At 45.6% G+C, this 20,452-nt stretch overlaps 2 protein-coding genes across 4 annotated transcripts in view; one reads left to right on the top strand and one right to left on the bottom strand.

The window, feature by feature from the left end:
• TMCO6 (transmembrane and coiled-coil domains 6) overlaps window positions 1-1,298 on the top strand; it is a 55,603-nt gene extending 54,305 nt beyond the window's left edge. For all 3 annotated transcript variants that reach the window (XM_040344819.1, XM_040344821.1, XM_040344820.1), the window contains exon 14: window positions 1,166-1,298. In XM_040344819.1, coding sequence (XP_040200753.1) covers window positions 1,166-1,207 — 42 coding nt within the window. In that variant the 3' untranslated portion in view covers window positions 1,208-1,298. The remainder of the gene's footprint in view (window positions 1-1,165) is intronic.
• Window positions 1,226-20,414, bottom strand: NDUFA2 (NADH:ubiquinone oxidoreductase subunit A2). Its single transcript, XM_040344828.1, has 3 exons — window positions 20,267-20,414; window positions 4,478-4,584; window positions 1,226-1,510 (listed from the first exon to the last, which is right to left on the bottom strand). The coding sequence occupies exons 1-3, from the start codon at window positions 20,368-20,370 to the stop codon at window positions 1,419-1,421; spliced, it is 303 nt and encodes a 100-aa protein (XP_040200762.1). The 5' UTR covers window positions 20,371-20,414; the 3' UTR covers window positions 1,226-1,418.
• Window positions 20,415-20,452: the final 38 nt, after the last annotated feature.

Below are 20,452 nucleotides of genomic sequence, written 5' to 3' on the forward strand. Positions count from 1 at the left end.
AAAAATAGTTTGTAGAATTGTATCCGACTAGGGTAAACACCTGGTATTTAAAAATAAATTGGATAGTTTATAATGAACAAGATTAAAAACCAAACAAGACAGTTTGTTAAATTATATGATAATATAATTCAGCAAACTGTCTTGTTTGCTTTTTAATCTTGTTCATATTAAACTATACAATTTTTTTTTATATATATATATATATATATTTCAATTATTATTTGCAAGCACCGTGATGATCCCCACCCAATCTCTCCCCCTTTTGAACATTAGGATTAAAAAAAAAAAAAAAAAAAAAAAAGTTTTGGCCTTGGCATTCTTCCCCTTTCACTTACCTGAGCCTTCATCAGATCCAGTGCTGTGCACGTCTGCAGCTCTTCTCTCCCCTCACTTCCGGGTCTTGCTGGGGCACCGGGAGCCATTGGCTCCCAGTGCTGTCAAAGCCATTGACGAGGGAGGTGGGGGCGGGGCTGAGTCCCTCTGTCTGACGCATCAGTGGTTCTCAGGAGCAAGCACATACGAGTGCCCCCGTGGGAAGCAGTTTCCCATGCGGGCACTGCAAAGGGAGGAGGGGCCAGGAGCACTGGTGGGGGACCCGAGAAGGAGTTTTGGGAGTGCTCTGTGCCATTTTATGGCACAGAGCAAGTATGTTTATTTATTTTTACCTTTTACAATCGCTTTAAAGTCTGTCACTGCTTGGAGCAAGTTTGCAGGTCAGCTGGTTGTAAACCTGTTTACAATCTCTTCAGGCATTATCACCCAAGGGATTTATTTTTCGCTACTTGGTTCTATAATAATTTGGAGATATTATTTCCAGATTCTACCTGTAGTGCAACCTGCTGGTGAATCTGGTTTGCAGCACATAGCAATTCTTTAAGAACCTTCCCGCTTTTTAATTTCCCAAACTTCAGTCCACCAATCACAGAAAAAAACGCGATTGTGGTAGGCGAGAATCCTTTGTTTTACTACATTTGAGGTGTCTAAGGCAAATGGGAGAGGTTTTTTTGTATAGTAATCCATAATCCACAACAAACTTACCAGTCTAGTGAAAAATGTATGAGCTTCTACATTCTCCACATACTGGGAAGGGAAACATAAAATCAAAAGAAATTGTAACACATTAATTAGAAATTGAGGCTGTAATGTGAAATGTTCTTCCCTGCAGATCAAAGAACACAGTACAGAAGGAAATAAAGCTGTGGAATAAACCGGAACACAAGGAGGGGACTTTAGAATTTTTTATTGTCATTTGTTCAAGAAGTGTTTATATTTTTCTAATAAAGTTAAATATGGTTTAATGCAGTTTGATTTCTGTGATGCGATTGATACAATACAGTCCAAAATGCAAAGTTCTTTACCATCTTGTACAAAGTCCATCAAGGCAAAATGTATCTATTGGTATGGTGACATGGGATTTATTATGGCTTGCTGTTTGCAACAGACTCCAAGGCTTTGGCTACTTGTTCAGCCTTTAGATTATTAAGGGAGACACTCGCCTCCTTTCCAAATTCTGCAAATAGAAAATGTATGCGTTATATCAAAAAGCATTCTCTAATTATACAGGCATGTGTGAAGTTTTTCTGGAGCCTCAACTAGGACCCCAGAAAAAAATAAAATCATACTGACATTACATTTAGATGAAGACTTTACATACCAGGATGCATAGACCGCACCCAATGCCATTCAGAAGGCTAAATGCTCTCTGTCTGATGGCTCAAAGTACCCACTATACTGACAAGCACAGTGCCCATGTGGTTTATTGAAACTGGCAGCACAAGCTCCTGCATTGAACACAATGGAGTACTGTTGAGACAGTACATTGTAAAAGACTATGGGATTGATTTACTGAAGGCAAATAGTCTGTGCACTGCAAGTACAGACAAGAAAAAAAAATGCAATTTTGCTTGCTCAGATCTAGCAAACTCTGCACATGCAGTGCACAGACCATTTGCCTTTAGTAGATCAACTCTCATGCATGCAGAACCAAAATAGCCATAAAAATATCTGGGATTTAAATGACCATTCAGTAGCATTTGTAGTATTATGAATCAGGCTGATAAACAGAGTCATTTTAGCAACTAAGCATGTTTAAAATATAGTGATGCATTGTGCATTTTAGACTACATGAATGCATATCCAGCATGCAGTTAGACTTAAACTAACCATACAAAATACACTGCTGCATATAATTTCACAAAGGCTGTGATATTTATAAAACGGCTTTAATCCTTCAGAAATTAATATGAATCCAAACTCGAACTATGCTACTTAGTAAAGCCCTTTAATAGCTACTGAGCTTATTTTTCTCCAGACCCGAGAACTATACAGTAGTTAAATTTTTTTTAAATTATTATAGCAGCACCACCTGCAGGTTAAATATGGAATTGTAACACTTCTATTTAGCTTAACTGGATTAAAGGAACACTAAAAGTTCGTTATTGGATCAATTGATTGCTGTAAGCTAGAGCATTTAAATATCACTTACCCCGTTTTTCCTTTTGACCTCAAATACAGTAATCCAGGTTTGAAAATGCCATTTCCTGTTTCTCCTCTTCTTGCTTTCCACCAACATCTGAGCCGTTTTGAATGGTGGAAAGCAGAATGTGCTCACCCCCTCCCTTATGGCTACAGCCCTGCGTGAAGATGCTCTCTTATCCCTCACAGGCATGGAGACTAAGCCTAATGGGAACTGTAGTTCCCATTAGGCCGTGATGTAGCAAGAATGAATGCGCACCGCAAACCAGGAAGTCAGTGAGAATAATGATTCAGGAGTGCTGGCGGTGAATAAAACAGCTCGATTTCAACAGGTATCAAACTAGTTATAATGCAAAACATTACTTTTTACTTTATCAGCTACTGTCAGACTTATTAAAGAGGAAAATATTTTTGTCTTTACAACCCCTTTAATGCTAGCCAAAAACATTAGGTTACTGGTGGGCATGATAAAGATAAAAAAAAAAAAGTTTGATTTTCACATAAACTGCCAGCATGCCTAAGGGTTTGTTGGTGCTATGGGGTAATGAAGGAGATGTATTGATGATTCTTTGGCCGGCAAACCCCTGCAGGAGTTTTGGAATTGACAGAACCCTGCATACAGTGTTCTTGAACCCCCTACAAATAGCAGTCCCACTTGGTAGGATGGCAAATTGCACAGTGCAAAGCCTAGAACTGTGGCATGCAATGTGCTGTGCTGGGAACTAACAAGTGTGACCCAATGCAGGTATGGCTTAGGTGGCATCTTAAACAGCCACATACACTTGAAATACAAAAGCCTTTTCTGACTAATTTAGAAGGTCACATGAAGTCTGACCTTACGCAATAGGGCCGATTTACTAAAGACAATGCTCACTTGGCAAAGTAAAAGATCATCTCATCTTCAACGTGCGTGTGTAAAACAAAATGATAAAATGTTTTCTTTAACAGTACAGATCTGATTAAAAATAAATGTACTAGTCCATAGAGTTCCCCCTGCAAGTGAAGATATTTGTGTTGCCATCATGAAACTTCTGTTCACACATGCGCCGACGCAATACAGATGTCCGCCAGATATTTTGGGCCTGGCAGAGACCTGCAGCACATATGTTGACCTTACAAGGTCCTAAATACGTGGCAGAGACCTGCTGCGTGTCTTCCCATGCGCAATCGCTTAAACGATACTTCCATCCTAAGTGAAACACTGGGTTCGGGAAGGGGTGGGGCAAACATTATGCCACAATTGCCTAGGTGAGCAATCGGGAGGTAGTGGGATGCAACAAAATAAAGATATGAAAGAAAAAACATATTGCGAGTGAAGGTTCTCTTTAAATTGTGTTCACTTCAATCTGAAATGCAAATTCGTGCTTATTTGCATGTGATTGGGTATTCAATGGAACACAGCTACAACATATCCCAGTCTTCCATTTTTTTTCTGCAGTCCATGAGGTCAGCCCACTGACTGGCAGCAACCATTTCCGAAACTGCAGCTAAATAAGCAGCAAATTGAATCCTTCATAAGGAAGCCTGTATAGTTTACAGATAAAGTGTCATTCATATAATAAAGTATTATTTATATTCCTCTTGTTCTCACTAGAAGGAATGATCGCCACCTGGACATGCCTCTATACCATTCCTCTAGTCCCATCATGCCTCCGCCTCGGTGTCGTGCTTGTGGCTGTCAGTCTTGCTATGCCTCATGGGACTTTTAGTTCTGCAACAGCTGGAGGTCCGCTAATTACATATCCCTGCTCTATACTATAAACTCTTACATGTCCCAAAATCATCACGATAGAATACGTAGATATTGGGCCATGTATGGGCACTTTTATCCAATATTGCTCATTCATTGAAAGACTTTATACCCAACTTATTTTGACATTATGTAAATGTGTAATTAGATGGTAAAAGACTTTAGTCCTTCGAATAAAGAAAAACATAAGGGATTTCTATGGAAAGCAGAACCTTTAGTATTACTCAGTGTTTAAAGTCATCAAATACTCACCATATCTTGCCCATAGTTTAGGCTGAACCTCTGAGCATTCTCTGATTAATATAGGAAAGTCTGGATTGGCCTTTTTCAGCTCCACATAGTTCTGTTCAATAAAGTCTCTGGAAAAAAAAAAAAAAAAAAAGCACTTAGTAACATGCTAAAATGTGTTACTACTACATCACATCAATGTAAAAAGCATGTGCAGGAAATCCAGCGGGTTCTGATTTGCTATTCTGCTGCTGCACACCAGATCCAACACCTCCTGATGAGGCCTCCTGGGACCTGTGAACATCCCCGGAAGCTGCAATCTCACCTAGGCTAGATTCCTGAAAGTGCAAAGAAGGATAACCAAAAATAAGGTATTTAAAATAAAAATGTGTGAAATGAGGTAGGTAGGGGTAAAAACAGGGTTTGAAAAATTTGCTTGGAATCTAGGAGCCAGCTAAAAAAGTAAGGAGCCAGAAACGCGCCCCGTCCCTCCGAGCTCGCGCACAGAATCGAATGCATAAGCGAGTAGCGCCGGCATATGAAAGCGCTGTTCAAACCACACATGTGAGGTATCGCCACGATCGTAAGAGTGAGAGCAATAATTCTAGCCCTAAACATCCTCTGTAACTTAAAACATCGGTGTAACATTATCTTTAACAATATAAAAAAATAAATTGGACCAACTTTACTGTTGTCTTATTTTTTTAATTAAAAAACGTGCATTTTTCCGCTGCGCAAATACAGTGTGACATATTGCAACGACCGCCATTTTATTCTCTAGGTTGTTGGAATAAAAAAATGTATATAATGTTTGGATGTTCCAATTAGAGGGAAGGAGATGGCAGAGAAATCACAGGGTAAGCACCATTAGTCTTGTCATGCCAACAGCCACCACAGGATGGTGCCAGAGTACAGAAGGAAGCAGAAGGCTGCAAAGCCGCAGCCTCAATTACCAGCCGGCGCGCACAGAGACAGGATGGGGTATCCTGTGTCTCTGTGCGCCCCCACCTCCCCTGCCACGCGATCGCGTTGGGCCGCACCGGCCCGTATTTGAGGCCGCGGCCTTCTGCAGGCCTATGCTTTCTTCCCCAGGTCTCTAATTCTAGTCACAATTGCAACCTGGCACCCGGATTTTGTCGAGCCCTGGGGTAAAAAAGAAAGTGGGTGAGGAGGGTAATGTTCTGGGCTTTAAAGAAGAAGTACATCCAAAGCTTGTTTATCTGTACTTCTAAGAATCACAGGTCCTTCAGGTTTCTCTGTTTGTTCAATTTATTTCACTTTACAAAGAAAAGGAGGATTGCTCAGAGCTGGATTAACTCTGTGTGGCAAGACTGGCCACAGATGATAGTAAATCTTATACTATACATTTTGACAAAAAAAAAAAGGGGTTTACATCCACTTTAAGACAGTGGTGTTGTAAGCCGTGTTCCAATGATATCTGTGCATTCACCTCAGTGGGGGGCTGTGAATACTCCGCAGATAGGTTTGACTCCTTTACCATATAGCAAAAGGAATCTGCTGTGCTTGTAGGTCTTGAGGGGGGATATTACTCTCGGTGACATCCAGTCAGGTTACATATGGCCATTTAATTTTAATAAATTTTTAACATGTATGATGCCGACATTCAAGAAATCTTTTGAGGATTTTATACTATGAGTTTCTCTCTCCATATATCTCAAATTCTGATCCTGGAGCTTTGGAGTCATAACTGGAGGTAACCAACACCATCAGGAGTAACTGGAGGATACCGCAGTGGGATAGGTCCCCCTAAAGACCTACAAGCACAGCAGACTCCTTTTGCTATATGGTAAAGGAGTCCAACATATCTGGTGAGTATTCACAGCCCCCCACAAAGTGGATGCACAGATATCACTGGAACAGAGCACAATAGCACTTTCTTGAAAAAAACACATTGTTTTTCACAAGTTATCACTTTTATGCACTAAAAAATTTTCATTTTAAAATTTCTATAGATTGCTGGATAAATTCACCACTTATATTGGATTTTGGCTCATTTTAGTTATTAATGTATGCACTTTAGATGTCAATCTAATAATTAATTGAATTGACCGAGCTATCAAGCGCAAATGTGTTTGTTACTGAAATGATATAGAGACAGAGGATTACAATATTGATATTTGGCACTACACAAGGTAGAGCAAGCGCTGTCTAGACTTTTTTTTTTCCACCTTTTGTTCCACTAGTGAGGACATTACTTACAGCAGGGGCTTAATTATATCACTGAGGTGTGGGTGCCCTATATTCTACAACAGCAAGGGACTGTTGAAACAGAGGGAAATATTGCAGCATTCAGTTCCTCCAACACGAGAAGAGGTGCTTGCAACAGTCTGATTTGTGCGATTTTTTTATTTATTTTTTGTAAACATTTATCTGCTATTATTGTTATGCTTTAACTGTTTAACAAGTGTTGGCTAGAGATTTCCACCCGAAGAACACGGGCGTTTTTCAGGTGCTTTTGGGCTAAAAAAATAGCACCCCTAAAGTGCCTGAAAAACAGCCCCCCTGCAGTCTCGGTGTGAAAGCCCGAGTGCTTTCACACTGAGGCGATGTGCTGGCAGGACAAAAAAAAAAAAAACACTCCTGCAAGCAGCATCTTTAGAGCGGTAAGTACATTGAAATGAATGGGCAGCGCGGCTGTTCCGCCGGCAAAGCGCCAATGCAGCGGCACTTTGAGGGTGCTTTTAACCCTTTTTGCCCTCTAGCAGGGGTTAAAAGTGCCCAGCTAGAGGCCGAAAACCTCAGCAAAAATTACGGTAAAGCGCCGCTAAAAATAGCAGCAGTTAACCCGCCGATGCCACTCCCTGTGTGAAAACCCCTGTTAGACTTACCGCTAACGGTATTTCCAGGAACCTTTCAGGACAGCTACTTGAGAGATGATTGGCTCCGCCCTCTACTGGAAACACAAATCGGATACAATTTAAAAGGCCCCTCCCTTTCCTCTGACCTTCAGTTGTTTAGAAGATCAAGTAAACCTCCACCAAAGTGCACTTGGCAGAGGAAAAACATAAAAAAACACACCATCAGGTGAAAGAAAAATAGGGTGGGAATATAGATGCTGTCATGGAGGGTTCCTGGACATACCGTTACCGGTAAGTCTAACGGGGGTTTTCCCCCCTCACCTTCCAGGACAGCTACTTGAGGGGATAAGCAAGACACTATACCTTAGGGAGGGACAACAGCCTGAAGCACTTTCCTACCAAAGGAGAGGTCCTGGCTGGAAAGCATCTGATCTCTAGGTTTGACAAATGCATAAGAAGAGGACCAGACAGCAGCTTTAGAAATTTCCTCTCATGATGCTCCCGCTCTTCCTGCCCATGACGTAGCCATGGATCTTATGGAATGAGCCCTAATTCTAGAAGGAGGACTACGACCTGACGCTTCGTACGCTTCACAAATCGCTTCCCTAATCGGCCTAGCAATAGAGCTTTTGGATCCCTTGTTGGGGCCACTGAACAATACTAACAGCTAGGAGGAACTCCTAAACCCACTGGATTTCACTAGGTAAAGCAGAAGACATCTCTTTACATCTAAAAAAACTAAATCTTTTCTCTTCCGCATTTTTGGGAGAGGAACAGAAACTAGGAAGGATTATTTCATGGGACCTATGAAAGTTCTAAGAAACTTTGGGCAAATGGGAAGGATCAGGCCTGATCACTACCCTGTCCTCTAAAATCCTCAGGAAGGGGTCTTTACAGAAAAGGAACTTCAGATCAGAAATCCTTCTCCCTGATGCAATAGCCAAAAGGAAGGAGATCTTCAAGGAAATACATTTTAGGGAAGCTTCATGCAAAGGATCAAACGGAGCCCTTGTAAGAGCATTAAGCACTAATGATCCCAAGGAGGCACATGCTTGATTACCCTGGGAGCACGTCTAGATCTGGCTGAAAGAAACCTCCTGACTAAAAGATCTTCCGCTAGCCTCTTGTTGACAGATTTTTTACACAAAGGAGTGGAGAAAGGTCTAAAACACAGGGAGTAGAAAAATAATCTAAACTGGATTTCCTTTGCCAGGAACAAAAAGTTTTCCAAACTTTCCCATAGATTCTTCTAGTTACCAACTTGCGGCTGTCCAGGATAGTTTGAATAACTTTCTTTGAACATCCTTTCAACTGTAAGATGCGCCGCTCAGCCTCCAGGCCGTCAAATGAAAGGTCTGTGGGTTTGGATGCAACACTGGTCCCTGATGGAGTAGATCCTTCCGCTCTGGCAGGGGCCAGGGAAGATCCACAGAGAGGGTCTTCAGAGAGGAAAACCAACTCCTCCTGGGCCACCAGAACCACTTCTGCCCGATCCTGAATAATTTTCCGAACTACCAGAGGTATGAGGGGAAAAGGAGGAAAGGCGTAGGCCAGAGCGAAATCCCACGGGAAGGAGAGAGCATTCGTTCCTAAGGACTCTCTCTCTCTCTGCAGTTTTCTGTTGAGACTGGAGGCAAAAAGATCCACTGCAGGAAGACCCCATCTTAGCACAATCTTCTGGAACTTACGCTCACCCTGCTCAGATAGTCCGCCAGCGTATTCTCCGAACCCCTGATGTGGACTGATCTAGGTGACATCGATTTCCTCCCAGGAAAGAATCTGCTATGATAGCGTTAGGAGTGACTTTGAACAAGTGCCCCCTTGCTGGCGTCTGTGGTAACCTTCACTGGAGCATGTTGCGCCCAGTTCTTCCCTCCCTGCATGTGTTCCCGCTGCTCCCACCAGGAGAGATTGAGAGAATCCTCTCTTGGAAGTTGAACTAGTTGATCCAGAGAATCCTTCCTGTGATCCCAATGGTGTAAGAGAAACGCCTGAATGGGGTCTGGAGTGCAATTGGGCCCAGGGAACTCCTGGGATGGCTGCGGTCATTAAACCCAATAACTGCATGACCCGCCAAAGCAAGGTCTTTGGGAGCAATCTGAAGGCCTGCACGGAGAGAAGAAGTTTTAAAACTCTCTCTTCAGAAAATGTTTCTTCCTGGGCAACAGAGTCTATTAAATAACCCAGAAAATGTATGTTCCGGGAGGGTACCAGACAAGACTTCCGTTGGTTGACTTTCCACCCTAGATCCTGAAAGGTCCACAGAACCCGGATAAGGGATTCTTTGTCTCAGGCAAAGATCAGACAATCGTCCAGATATGGGACGATCAATACACTTTGTATCCGAAAAAAGGCCATGACTTCGGCCATGATCTTTGTAAAAATTCTGGGCGCTGCCGAGAGACCGAAAGGGGGGGCATAGAACTGCCAATGACTAGGCCCGTTGTCCATGAGAATCGCAAATCTGAGGAACTTTCGGTGGTTCTGGCAGATTGGAACATGAAGATAAGAGTCCTGAAGATCCAGGGTAACCATGAATACCTCTGGCCATAACAGATTCCTCACAGAGTAAATGTTTTTCATTTGGAAACGTTTGTAGAGAATATACTTGTTCAGGACGCTCAAATTGATGACCATCCGGAAGCCGCCGAAGGCTTTCTGAACCAGAAAGACATGGGAATAAAATCCCCTGAATTTTAGATTTTCCGGGACAGGGGAAATGACCCCTTCTGTTTCCCACATGGAAACGTGGCTTGCCGTCTCTCTTGGTTTGTCGGCTGATGAGTAAGAAAATCTTTGGGGTGGAAAATTTTTGAATTCCAACCTGTAACCCCTTTCCAATGTTTGAAGGATAAAGGAATTGTTGGAAATCTTTTCCCATTCCTTGACGAAGTGGGACAACCTTCCCCCTATCCTGGCGTCACTGGGGATTTTTGGAAGGGGCTGAAGCAGTAAAGAGAATCCCATTCTTCTGCTTATCTTTGTTAAAAGACCACTTTTTCTTCACCTGTTGTCTGTTGGTTCCAAAATTTGCTTGGTTTTGGAAACCACGAAAAGTTTTTATTCTGTGGCTTATTCTTTTGAGAAGAAGGGAACCGTTTACTCTTCTCAGAGGAACGAGCTAGGACCTCCACCAAGGAGGAACCGAATAAGAGCTTGCCTTCAAAGGGAATGCAGCAGAGCTTGTTCTTGGAGACCAGGTCCCCCTCCCAAGACTTAAGCCAGATTGCTTGTCTGGCTTAATTAATGAGAGCAGAAGACCTAGCTGCAGCTTTCACAGAGGATGCAGCTGCATCAGCTAAGAAGGCTACTGCATTAGCAATGAGTGGGAGGGACTCCCTAATCTCCACTTTGGGGGTGTCAGACGAAAGGAGCTCATCCAGACGCTGAACCCATACATCTAGATTCCTAGCCACACAGGTCGATGCTACAACTGGACCCAAGGATAAAGCTGAAGCATCCCAGGCCTTATGTAGCAAAGAATCAGCCTTCCTATCCATTTGCTCCGTCAGGACCCCTGAATCGTCAAAGGACAGGTCTGACTTCTTAGAAACCTGTGACATAGGGGCATCTAGCTTAGGACATTTAAAGAAAGTTTCTTTGATTTCAGATTGAAAAGGAAATCATTTGTGCCCTTTAGATTGGAACGTCCTCCTTTCTATTCTGACAGAATCATATCCTTAAGTGACTGGTGAACCGGGAAAGTCCTTGACTTCTTCCCCTGAAGCCCCCTATACATTCTATCCTGCGTAGATTGGATTTGCTGTTGTATCTCAATCTGTTCAGAGGTATAAATTGATTTCAAAAGCTCATCAATTTTCTCTACTGGAAAAAGAAACTTAAGGTTACCTGCCTCCCCCACTGATGTAGAATCCCCATCAGATGAGGAGCTTTAGTTCTCCCCCTTCTTCCGGATCTGAGGTATAGTGTGAATCACTGATCTCGGACCGAGGAGGGGGGTCTAACTGAGGGTTCTTGAGTCCTGGGACTAGAGGAAGAAGGTCCCAGACCTGCTGCCCTGTCACTGAAAGACCGGAAGGAGGCTACCACCTCCTTCATAGAAGACAATAGCTCTTTAAAAGAGGAAGTCTCTGAACTAGCCCTAGATGGAAAACAATCTTCACAAAAAACTTTTTTTATATCCATCAGACAGCTTGACTCTACAGTTTCCGCATTCCTTTTTCATCTGTCTATCCTAGAAAAATAACAGAAACAAGAGCCATAAGGAAAAAAGGTCCCCTGCTGCATAATCACAGACAAGGGCTTACCTTGGGGGTAGTATGGGAACCGGAGGCTGACGCTGGTTCCATCTAAGCGGGTGCTCCCTCCTCAGGCCTATCTTCAAGCTCCATTGGTAAACGGCCGAAGAGAATAGGCTGCCGTACCAGGCAGCATGTCCTCAGTGTACTGCGCCATGGTCCTTATGAACACTGCGCCAGAAAATGTGTCACGTGACTTCCGGTCCCGGTGCCATCTTGCCGCGTCACCGAAAGTCCTCCGATGCCATTTTGGTACACCTCGGTGAAGCTGAGGAAGACAAGGTTTCCACCAGCAGAGCTGGGGAGAACCTGAAGGAAGTTGCCATTTACCCTTGCAGGTGAGCAAGACCCTTCAACAACAGGGAACCCTTCTGGCCAAAAACAGGGACTGAACACATCCAGTACTCAGCCACAACCAGTACTGGATGTTTCCAGAGCAGGGGGGTCCGCCAACCACAGTTACCAGACCTAGGAAAACAAAAACGTGTCAGTGCTCCTGGAGGTTCTGGAAACACAAAAAAACTGAAGGTCAGATGAAAGGGAGGGGCCTTTTAAATTCTATCTGATTTGTGTTTCCTGTAGAGGGCGGAGCCAATCATCTCTCAAGTAGCTGTCCTGGAAGGTGAGGGGGGAAAGGGGTCTTATAATAGAACTCTAGGCTAGAACTAAGCATAAAACTGCTCCCACCCCCCTTCTAACTACCCTGAAGAAAGATGCATATACTTACCTATTCTCAGGGAGCTCTGTTCCGGTCACGTGATCAGCTCCCAGCATCTGGGGAGAGGAGGGACAGACGACAACGGATGCCTCATAGTAATCCTATGGGTGACATCACCACCCAGGCATTCCATCTCTTCCCTAAAGAATGCCACTGGTTGAATCCGGCCTGCCAGGTATTGTCATGGCCCTCACACCCAGTTTTTCCAGCTGGAATTTGGCGGAACTCCATTGGGGTTGCACACTGTGCATAGCACACCCCTGAACCCTGCACTTAGTGTATAGGGCCCTGCTGAAACTACTCTCTGTACATCAGTGGTCATCAACCCTGTCCTCAGGGCCCACTAACAGGCCAGGTTTGCAAGATAACTAAAATACATCACAGGTGATATAATTTGCTGCTCAGTGATTGCAGTATTCTAGTCTGCATCTCCCCAAAGTAATACATAAAACCTGGCCTGTTAGTGGGCACTGAGGACAGGGTTGATGACCACTGCTGTACCCCTGAACCCTGTACTGTTTATATGGCACCCCTGAAACTACACTCTGTACAGAACAAACTCATGAACTCCGCACTCTGTACGAAACACACCCCAGATATGAAACCGGCCCTTTGAGGGCAACTATACTGCTGACGCGGCCGCTATGAAATGGAGTTTGACACCCCTTTTCTACAGGGTAGAAAGTATAGCTGTTAGAAGCAGGTAGGAGCAGCTTGGAGCTTAGTTAGTTCTAGCCTGGAATTCCACTTTAAATGTCAACTTCATCTAAATCTGCTAGAACATCTAAAGCCTCATACACACGATCGGACTTCCATTAGACAAATCTGTGGATTTTGGTCCGAAGGGGCATTTTCCGTGAACTTGGTATGGCATCGGATCATCACACGGTAGAACATTTTCAGCCAACAAACACGAACGTAGCGACGCAAAAGACGTACTACGTGGTTTTTCTTTGCTCTTTAGCGCCACCCTTTGGGCAACTTCTGGTAATGTTGTCTTATGGTTAGCATTGGTTCGGAGCATGCGCGTTTGTACTTTGGATTTTAGTCAGACGGACTTGTGTACACATGATCGGATGATCCGACGTAACACATTTGTTGACGGACAATTTGAGAGCATGCACAGCCAACATTTGTTGTCGGAAATTCCGACAAAACACGTCCGTCGGACAATTGTTGTCGGACTATCCGATTGTGTCTACGGGCTTTTACTTACTTGGAAGTGCAGTCACTGTATATCTGAGGGGGACATGCAAGGAAAAACACCAGTTACACTTACGGTAGCTGTTTTTCTGTAAGTCTTACAGGACGGCACCTTGAGAGTAGACTGGCTCCACCTGACAGGAAACACAATCAGAAAGAGGTTTAAAAGCCCCGCCCCTCCCCGTGCACCTCAGTTAGTGATACAGTAACCACCATTAGAGCACGGGAACCAGTATATAAAAATACAAACCATATAAATTCCTCAGGGTGGGAAATAGGCCTGCCGTCCTGTAAGACTTACAGAAAAACAGCTACCGTAAGTGTAACTGGTATTTTCTCAAGTCGTCTTCCAGGACGGCACCTTAAAATAATAAGCAAGTAACCCTCAGGCCTACCTTAGGGCGGGACAACTGCCTGCAGGATTCTTCTGCCAAACGTCAAGTCTTGGGGTGACAGAAGTTCCACTCAGTGTTTGAGAAAGGTGTTCTGGCTTGACCACGTTGCTGATCTACAGATTTGTTCCACTGAAACTCCTGCTCTCTCTGCCCAGGAGGTTGCTATAGATCTCGTGGAATGTGCCTTGACTTTAGGTACTGTTTTGCCAGCCTTAATGTATGCTAATGAAATTGCCTGTCTTATGCACCTAGATATAGAGGCTCTAGATGCTTGGCACCCCTTTTTCTGTCCTGAAAAATTAATTAGCAAGTGAGATGAGCGTCTGAACTCGCTCACCCTTTCTAAATAACTTAACAAACAGCGTCTTACATCCAAACAATGAAAGGTCTTTTCCCTTTCATTCTGTGGGTTTGCGCAAAATGAAGGAAGAATAATTTTTTGTGACCTATGAAATTTCGTTGCCACTTTAGGTAGGTACAGGGGATCCTGACTTAGGACTACCCTGTCTTCAAAAAGACGAAAATAAGGCTCTTTGATTGAGAGCGCTTGCATGTCTCCTATCCTTTTGGCCGTAGTAATAGCCAGAAGAAAGGAGAATTTAAATGTCAACAGCCTAACCGGAATGCTGTCTATCGGTTCAAACGGAGGTTTGGATAAATGGTCTAGTACCAAGGTGAGGTCCCAGGGGGGAACCCTGGAGATTTGAATAGGGGATAACCTATCCCTAGCCGACAGGAACCTCTTGATCAGCGGATCCAGGGCCAGCCTCTTGTCTAAAAAGTAGGACAAGGCGGCTACTTGTACTCTTAAGGTTCTTGTGGCTAGTCCTAGATCAACTCCTTCCTGAAGAAATTCCAGGATGACAGATATTTCAGGTAGTGGGGCTTGCCTTGCTGCGCACCAGCGTGAAAAAACTCCCCAGGTCTTAGCATAGATTTTTCTAGTGACCTCCTTATGACTAGCCAAAAGGGTATTTATTACCTTCTCCGAACACCCTCTCCGCTGCAGGTTCCACCTCTCAAGTACCAGGCCGTCAGACTGAAAAAGTCGGGCTCTGGGTGAAAGATCGGTCCCTGCCGCAGAAGGTCCACTCGGACCGGGAGAGGAAGGGGGGGGGGGGGGGGGGGAGAACTGACCAGCGTTCTAACATTGGGAACCAAGCTCTTTTGGGCCACCAGGGAGCGATCAGGATCAGCTTCCCTCGTGAGCGACTCAGCTTCTGTAGGACCCTTGGGATCAGACTCAGGGGAGGGAAGGCATAGGCTAGATGAAATGTCCAGGCCTGGGCCAACGAGTCCACACCCTCCGATCCCTGATCCCGGGAGAGGGAGAAGAATCTTTCCACCTTCCTGTTCTTCCTGTTCGCGAAGAGGTCTATTTCTGGGTTGCCGAAACTATGTCGAACCCAGTCGAAGACTTCTCGATTTAGTTCCCACTCCCCCTGGAGGATGGGTTGGCGGCTTAGAAAGTCCGCTTCTAGGTTTAGGACTCCCCTGATGTGGATTGCTGAAAGGGAGAGGACTCTCTGTTCTGCCCAACCCAGAATTTCTAAGGACAGCCTTAGGAGGGAACAGGACCTGGTGCCTCCCTGGTGATTTATGAACGCCACCGTGGTTGCGTTGTCGGAGAGAATCTGTATTTCTTGGTTCATGACTCTCTCCTCGAACGCCTCCAAGGCCTTCCCGACCGCTAATAATTCGCGGAAGTTGGAAGAGGACCTGCTTTGCTGTCGATCCCAGGACCCCTGGGCCTGGAGACCCGACATGTGGGCTCCCCACCCCCAGGAGCTGGCATCCGTGGTTATCCTGAGAGGATTTGTCTGGTTCCATGGAAGGCCTTCCTCCAAATTCTGAGGAATGAGCCACCACCCCAGTGTGCATTTTACAGACTCTGGGATGCTGACCCTGGAGTCTAGGGATGAGTCCTTCCCGTCCCAGGAGGAGAGCAGGAAGGCCTGCAGGGTTCTGTAATGAAGCTGGGCCCACGGGACCGCTGGGATGCATGAGGTCATCAGTCCCAGTAACCTCATGATCTGCCTGAGGGAAATTTCTATTGAACCCATGACGGACCTGACCACTGACCTGAGTCTCTGGATCTTGTCCTCGGGAAGAATCAGCTTTTTCTCTAAGGAATCTATTAGGAACCCCAGATACATTTTTCTCTGTTCTGGGAGGAGAGAAGATTTTTCTCTGTTTACAATCCATCCTAAAGATTCCAGAGTAGTCAGGACGGTGGTCAGGTCCGAGAGAAGAAGCTCTCGGCTGGGGTTGAAAAGCAGTAGGTCGTCCAGGTAGGGGACAAGGGAGATCCCTTTCAGGTGTAGAAAGGCGACCACCTCTGCCAGGACTTTCGTGAAAACTCTTGGGCTGGAGGCCAGACCAAAGGGGAGTGCGGTGAACTGCCAGTGCTGAATCGCCTGAGGGGAGGCAATGGCAAATCGGAGGAACCTCTGATGGTCCCAGAAGATTGGGACATGGAGGTAGGCGTCCCTCAGGTCTATAGTTATCATAAAGACTCCTAACAACAGTCCCTTGAGACTGTAAATGTTTTCCATGCGGAACCTCTTGTAGAGGAGAAAGGTATTTAAAGGTCTTAAAATTTATGATCAATCGAAACTTCCCCGAAGGTTTGGGCACCACAAAAATATGTGAGTACACCCCCTGACCCTGTTGTTCTAGCGGAACTGGGACTATGACTCCCTGCTGGGCTAGATCTGTCACATTTCCCAGAAGGGCAGCTGCCTTGAGGGGATCTTGGGGTAGATGAGTGAGGAGAAATATTGGGGGGGGGGGGGGAGTTGGCAGAATTCCAATCTGTAACCTTCCCTCACTATTTGCAAAATGTGAGGACTCCGCGTTATACTCTCCCAGGCTGGAAAAAATTGGGAGAGTCTTCCCCCCGACTCTTAAGTCACTTGGAGTCCTTACCTGCGGGTTTGGGATCGGGGAAAAGGATACCCCCTTTTGGCTTATCCTTTCCCGCGATCCATCGTTTATTAAAGGCCGATCTTCGGTCAGAAGGTCGGTTTTTATTCTGGGGGCCTCGAAAAAATCTTCTCCTGTTAGGTCTAGGTTTTGGGGGGAACCGTTTCCCCTTTTCTGAGGCCCTTGTTAGAGCTTGATCTAGTCCTGTCCCAAAGAGAAGAGTGCCTTCAAAGGGCAGGGCACATAGACGGGTCTTGGAGGCAAGATCACCTTCCCACGTCTTGAGCCATACCGCCCTTCTGGCGGCGTTGACGAGAGCACCCGTCTTAGCAGAGGATCGAACTGTTTCAATCGATGCGTCTGCTAGATAGGCTACCGCGCTGCCTATGACTGTAAGAGAATCTCTAATTTCTTTAAACTTGGAGGTCTGAGGTACATGCTCCAGAAGTCTGGTCAACCAGGTATCTGCATTCCTAGCGATGCAGGATGAGGCCAAGGCGGGTCCAAGGGCGGCCGCATTAGCCTCCCAGGCCCTGCGAAGGAAGGTGTCTGCCCGCCTGTCAGAGGAATCCTTTAAGTTCCCTGCATCCTCAAACGAGAGGTCAGACTGCCTGGAGAGTTGGGCTAGGGATGCATCTAATTTAGGAATTTTAAAAAATGTATTTTCCAATTCCTCCTTAAAGGGACAGCGCCTCTTCCAGGTCTTGTACCTTAGCAGCTTCTTTCAGGCTCAGCCCATTCCCTCAGAACTATATCTTTAAGCGACTGATGGACTGGGATAACCTTTGGCTGGGGTTTAGCTAGACCCTGGTACATTCTGTCCTGAGCCGACACCAGCTCTGCTGGCTGCTGGATTCCCTCAGAGGCATAGACAGCAGACCCCCCCCCCATGTCATCTGCAGAAAAAATGTATTTGCCTGATCTGGCATCCTCATCCTCAGTTTGACTATCAATCACCCCATCTTCTGGAGCCTCTGAATCCTCGGTGTCGGATAGAAGAGACTCCCTAGCCCTGGAAACTCGTGGCCCTGGGGTGGATGAGCTCTCTTGAGAAGAGGGGCCGGCTGCCAGGGGCTCAGGATCCCCTTTTTTTTAAGGTGTCCTTAAATTCCTTTAATGTGGAAAGCATTTGGGACTGGACAGTTAGGAATTCCTTCATAAGGGAAGTTTCCTTTCCCGCAAGCTTTTGTATGCATTTGGCACAAAGAAGTTTGGAGTAATCTGCAGCCAGCTTAACGCTACAGTTACCACACCTCTTGGTTTTGGAAGTGTGTTTTAAAGAGAGATTAGTAGCTTCCCCCTGGGCAGAAACTTCCTCCCCTGCAAGGGGAGAGAAAAACACATCACAGTCCATACAAGTGGGTGAGGAGGAGGGGGGGGGGGGGGGGAGGGAGAGGACCCAGTCCAATATGCCCCCCTGACATTCTGAGGCAGACTCACCCTTGGCGGTGTCCTCGGCAGCGGTCGCTGACGGACGATCCTCGCGCTCCATAGCGCAATCGTACAGGCGCCACTCTTCTCCTTGCTGCAGCCCTGTAAACAGCGAGGAGCCGACGCCGCTGGCGGCCGCCATCTTGGTGAAGACCGGAAGCGGAAACTCGTTATCACTGCACGCCGCCTGTGACGCGGAGTCGACTGCTGGCTCCATTCGAAAATGTCCCCGGGAGGACAGCACACCGGATCCCACGCTGAGGAAGCCCTCACACCCGCCCAGCAGGTAAGGAGTCCTGGAGGAGAGGGAACATGGCCAATTAGGAGTACTGGGATAGCCACTATCCCAGGGATTCCTACAGAAAGGAAAAGGGGGGTATTTGTTTTCAATTCTTCCTCCCCCCCCCCCCCCCTATCACACGGGGAAAACCCCCCGGGACGGGCATTACACCCTTAGCTGAAGCAAGGACGGCCTCCCAGGACCCACTGCTCAGTACCTGGAGGGGGACCACCAGCCCCAGGCTTTAGGTCTTACAAAGAAAATAATAAACCGTTTCGCTGGGGGAAACACAATCAATAACTGAGGTGCACGGGGAGGGGCGGGGCTTTTAAACCTCTTTCTGATTGTGTTTCCTGTCAGGTGGAGCCAGTCTACTCTCAAGGTGCCGTCCTGGAAGATGACTTGAGAAATAAAAAGCAGCATTTTTGCTTGCACATTATTGGATGATAAAATCAGCAGAGATTCCCCTCATTTCAGATCTTCCCCTCAGGTCTACAGCGACTGCACTTTCAAGTGCATTTGTAGTGCAGAGTGGATTTGCCTTTAGTAAATCAACCCCAAAGTGTGTGGCTGGATCATCAGGTGAAAATAAAGAACAACAAAAGGCTATAAAAAAAAAAAAAACGAATGCAGCCACCACATTTAAAGTGGAAGTAAACCCTCCTATCGTTTTCAGCCAAGGAAGCTGCCAGAAAATCATTGCATTAAAAAAAAAAAAAAAAAAAAAAAAAACGTATTCTAGCTTTTCTTGGGTTGTGCGCAGCTGATTTTTGTATTTTTTTTACTGATCTATATACAGCATACGTTTACATGCCTGTGTACCCAGGCCCATTAAAGACAACAGGCTGCATTTAGATCAGTTTAAAAGAAAACGTTGTCGTTTTTATAGGTGTCCGTGTGCAAGAGCCCAAACACAGTTTCAGTGCTTTGTTTACACACGTACAGAAACAAACATCCATGCGTAGACATGTAAGGGGTTATGTGCGTACACTAGAGCACTACACTAGAGCGTACACTAGAGCTGCACAATTGATCCTTAAGAATCGAGATCATGATTCTTTTCCCCCTTGCGATCTTAAAGTGGTTGTAAACCCTTACAGAACACTTTAACCTACAGGTAAGCCTAGATTAAGGCTTACCTGTAGGTCCAAGAAATATCTCAAACTACACCGTTTAGGAAATATTCGCTAAAAAGACTGCACCGATGTCTACGGCGCGCATGACGTGCAGTTAGTGAAGGCGATCGTGCCGTCACTGATGGCTCCCACACGCATGCGCAGGAGTGACGTCATCGTGGCTCTGTCCAATCACAGTGCCGTAGCCTCGATACCCGCAAGTCACTCGGGTATCATGGCGGCAGAGAGGAACGAGAGTCGCTTCAATCTCAGGTAAGTAATTCATAATGAGCTAGTATGCTATGCATACTAGCTCATTATGACTTTCTCTTGAAGGTTTTTTTTTTTTTTTTAAAGAAATGTATTAGAGGGTTTACTTCCTCTTTAACAAACCATTTTCCCGATTCTATGAAGAGTTCTCTGCTCAAGCCGACAGCGGTAAAAAATAAATAAAAAAAGTTCTAGGATGTTTGCATATACAAACGAACGTGCTGCATGTCTGAATGACTCTGGAGCTTTGTGTAGGAACATCTCTCCCCTCACATGTTTTTCAATGACAACACTGGCAGTCTACATGCAGCCTCTATGACATTGCCAGGAAGGTGACACATCTGTCCCTTCACTACCTCAGCCCAGTCCTGAAACCCTGCACCCCCCTCCGTCCTCACCTGACCCCCTGACTCGCCGGAGACCTCTGGCACAGATGGATCCTGACCTCCCTCAGGTTCTTGCCCAGCTTTGACCCGATGTTTCTCACTATGGTAGCTGCCATTTTTACTTTGCACGCATGCCCAGCTCACCTCCAATCACAGCTTTTTGCACAGCGGTGACCGACAGCGACTCAGCCAATCGCC

This window comes from Rana temporaria, chromosome 3 (assembly GCF_905171775.1).
Source record: "Rana temporaria chromosome 3, aRanTem1.1, whole genome shotgun sequence".
In the NCBI taxonomy this organism is placed as follows: Eukaryota; Metazoa; Chordata; class Amphibia; order Anura; family Ranidae; genus Rana; species Rana temporaria.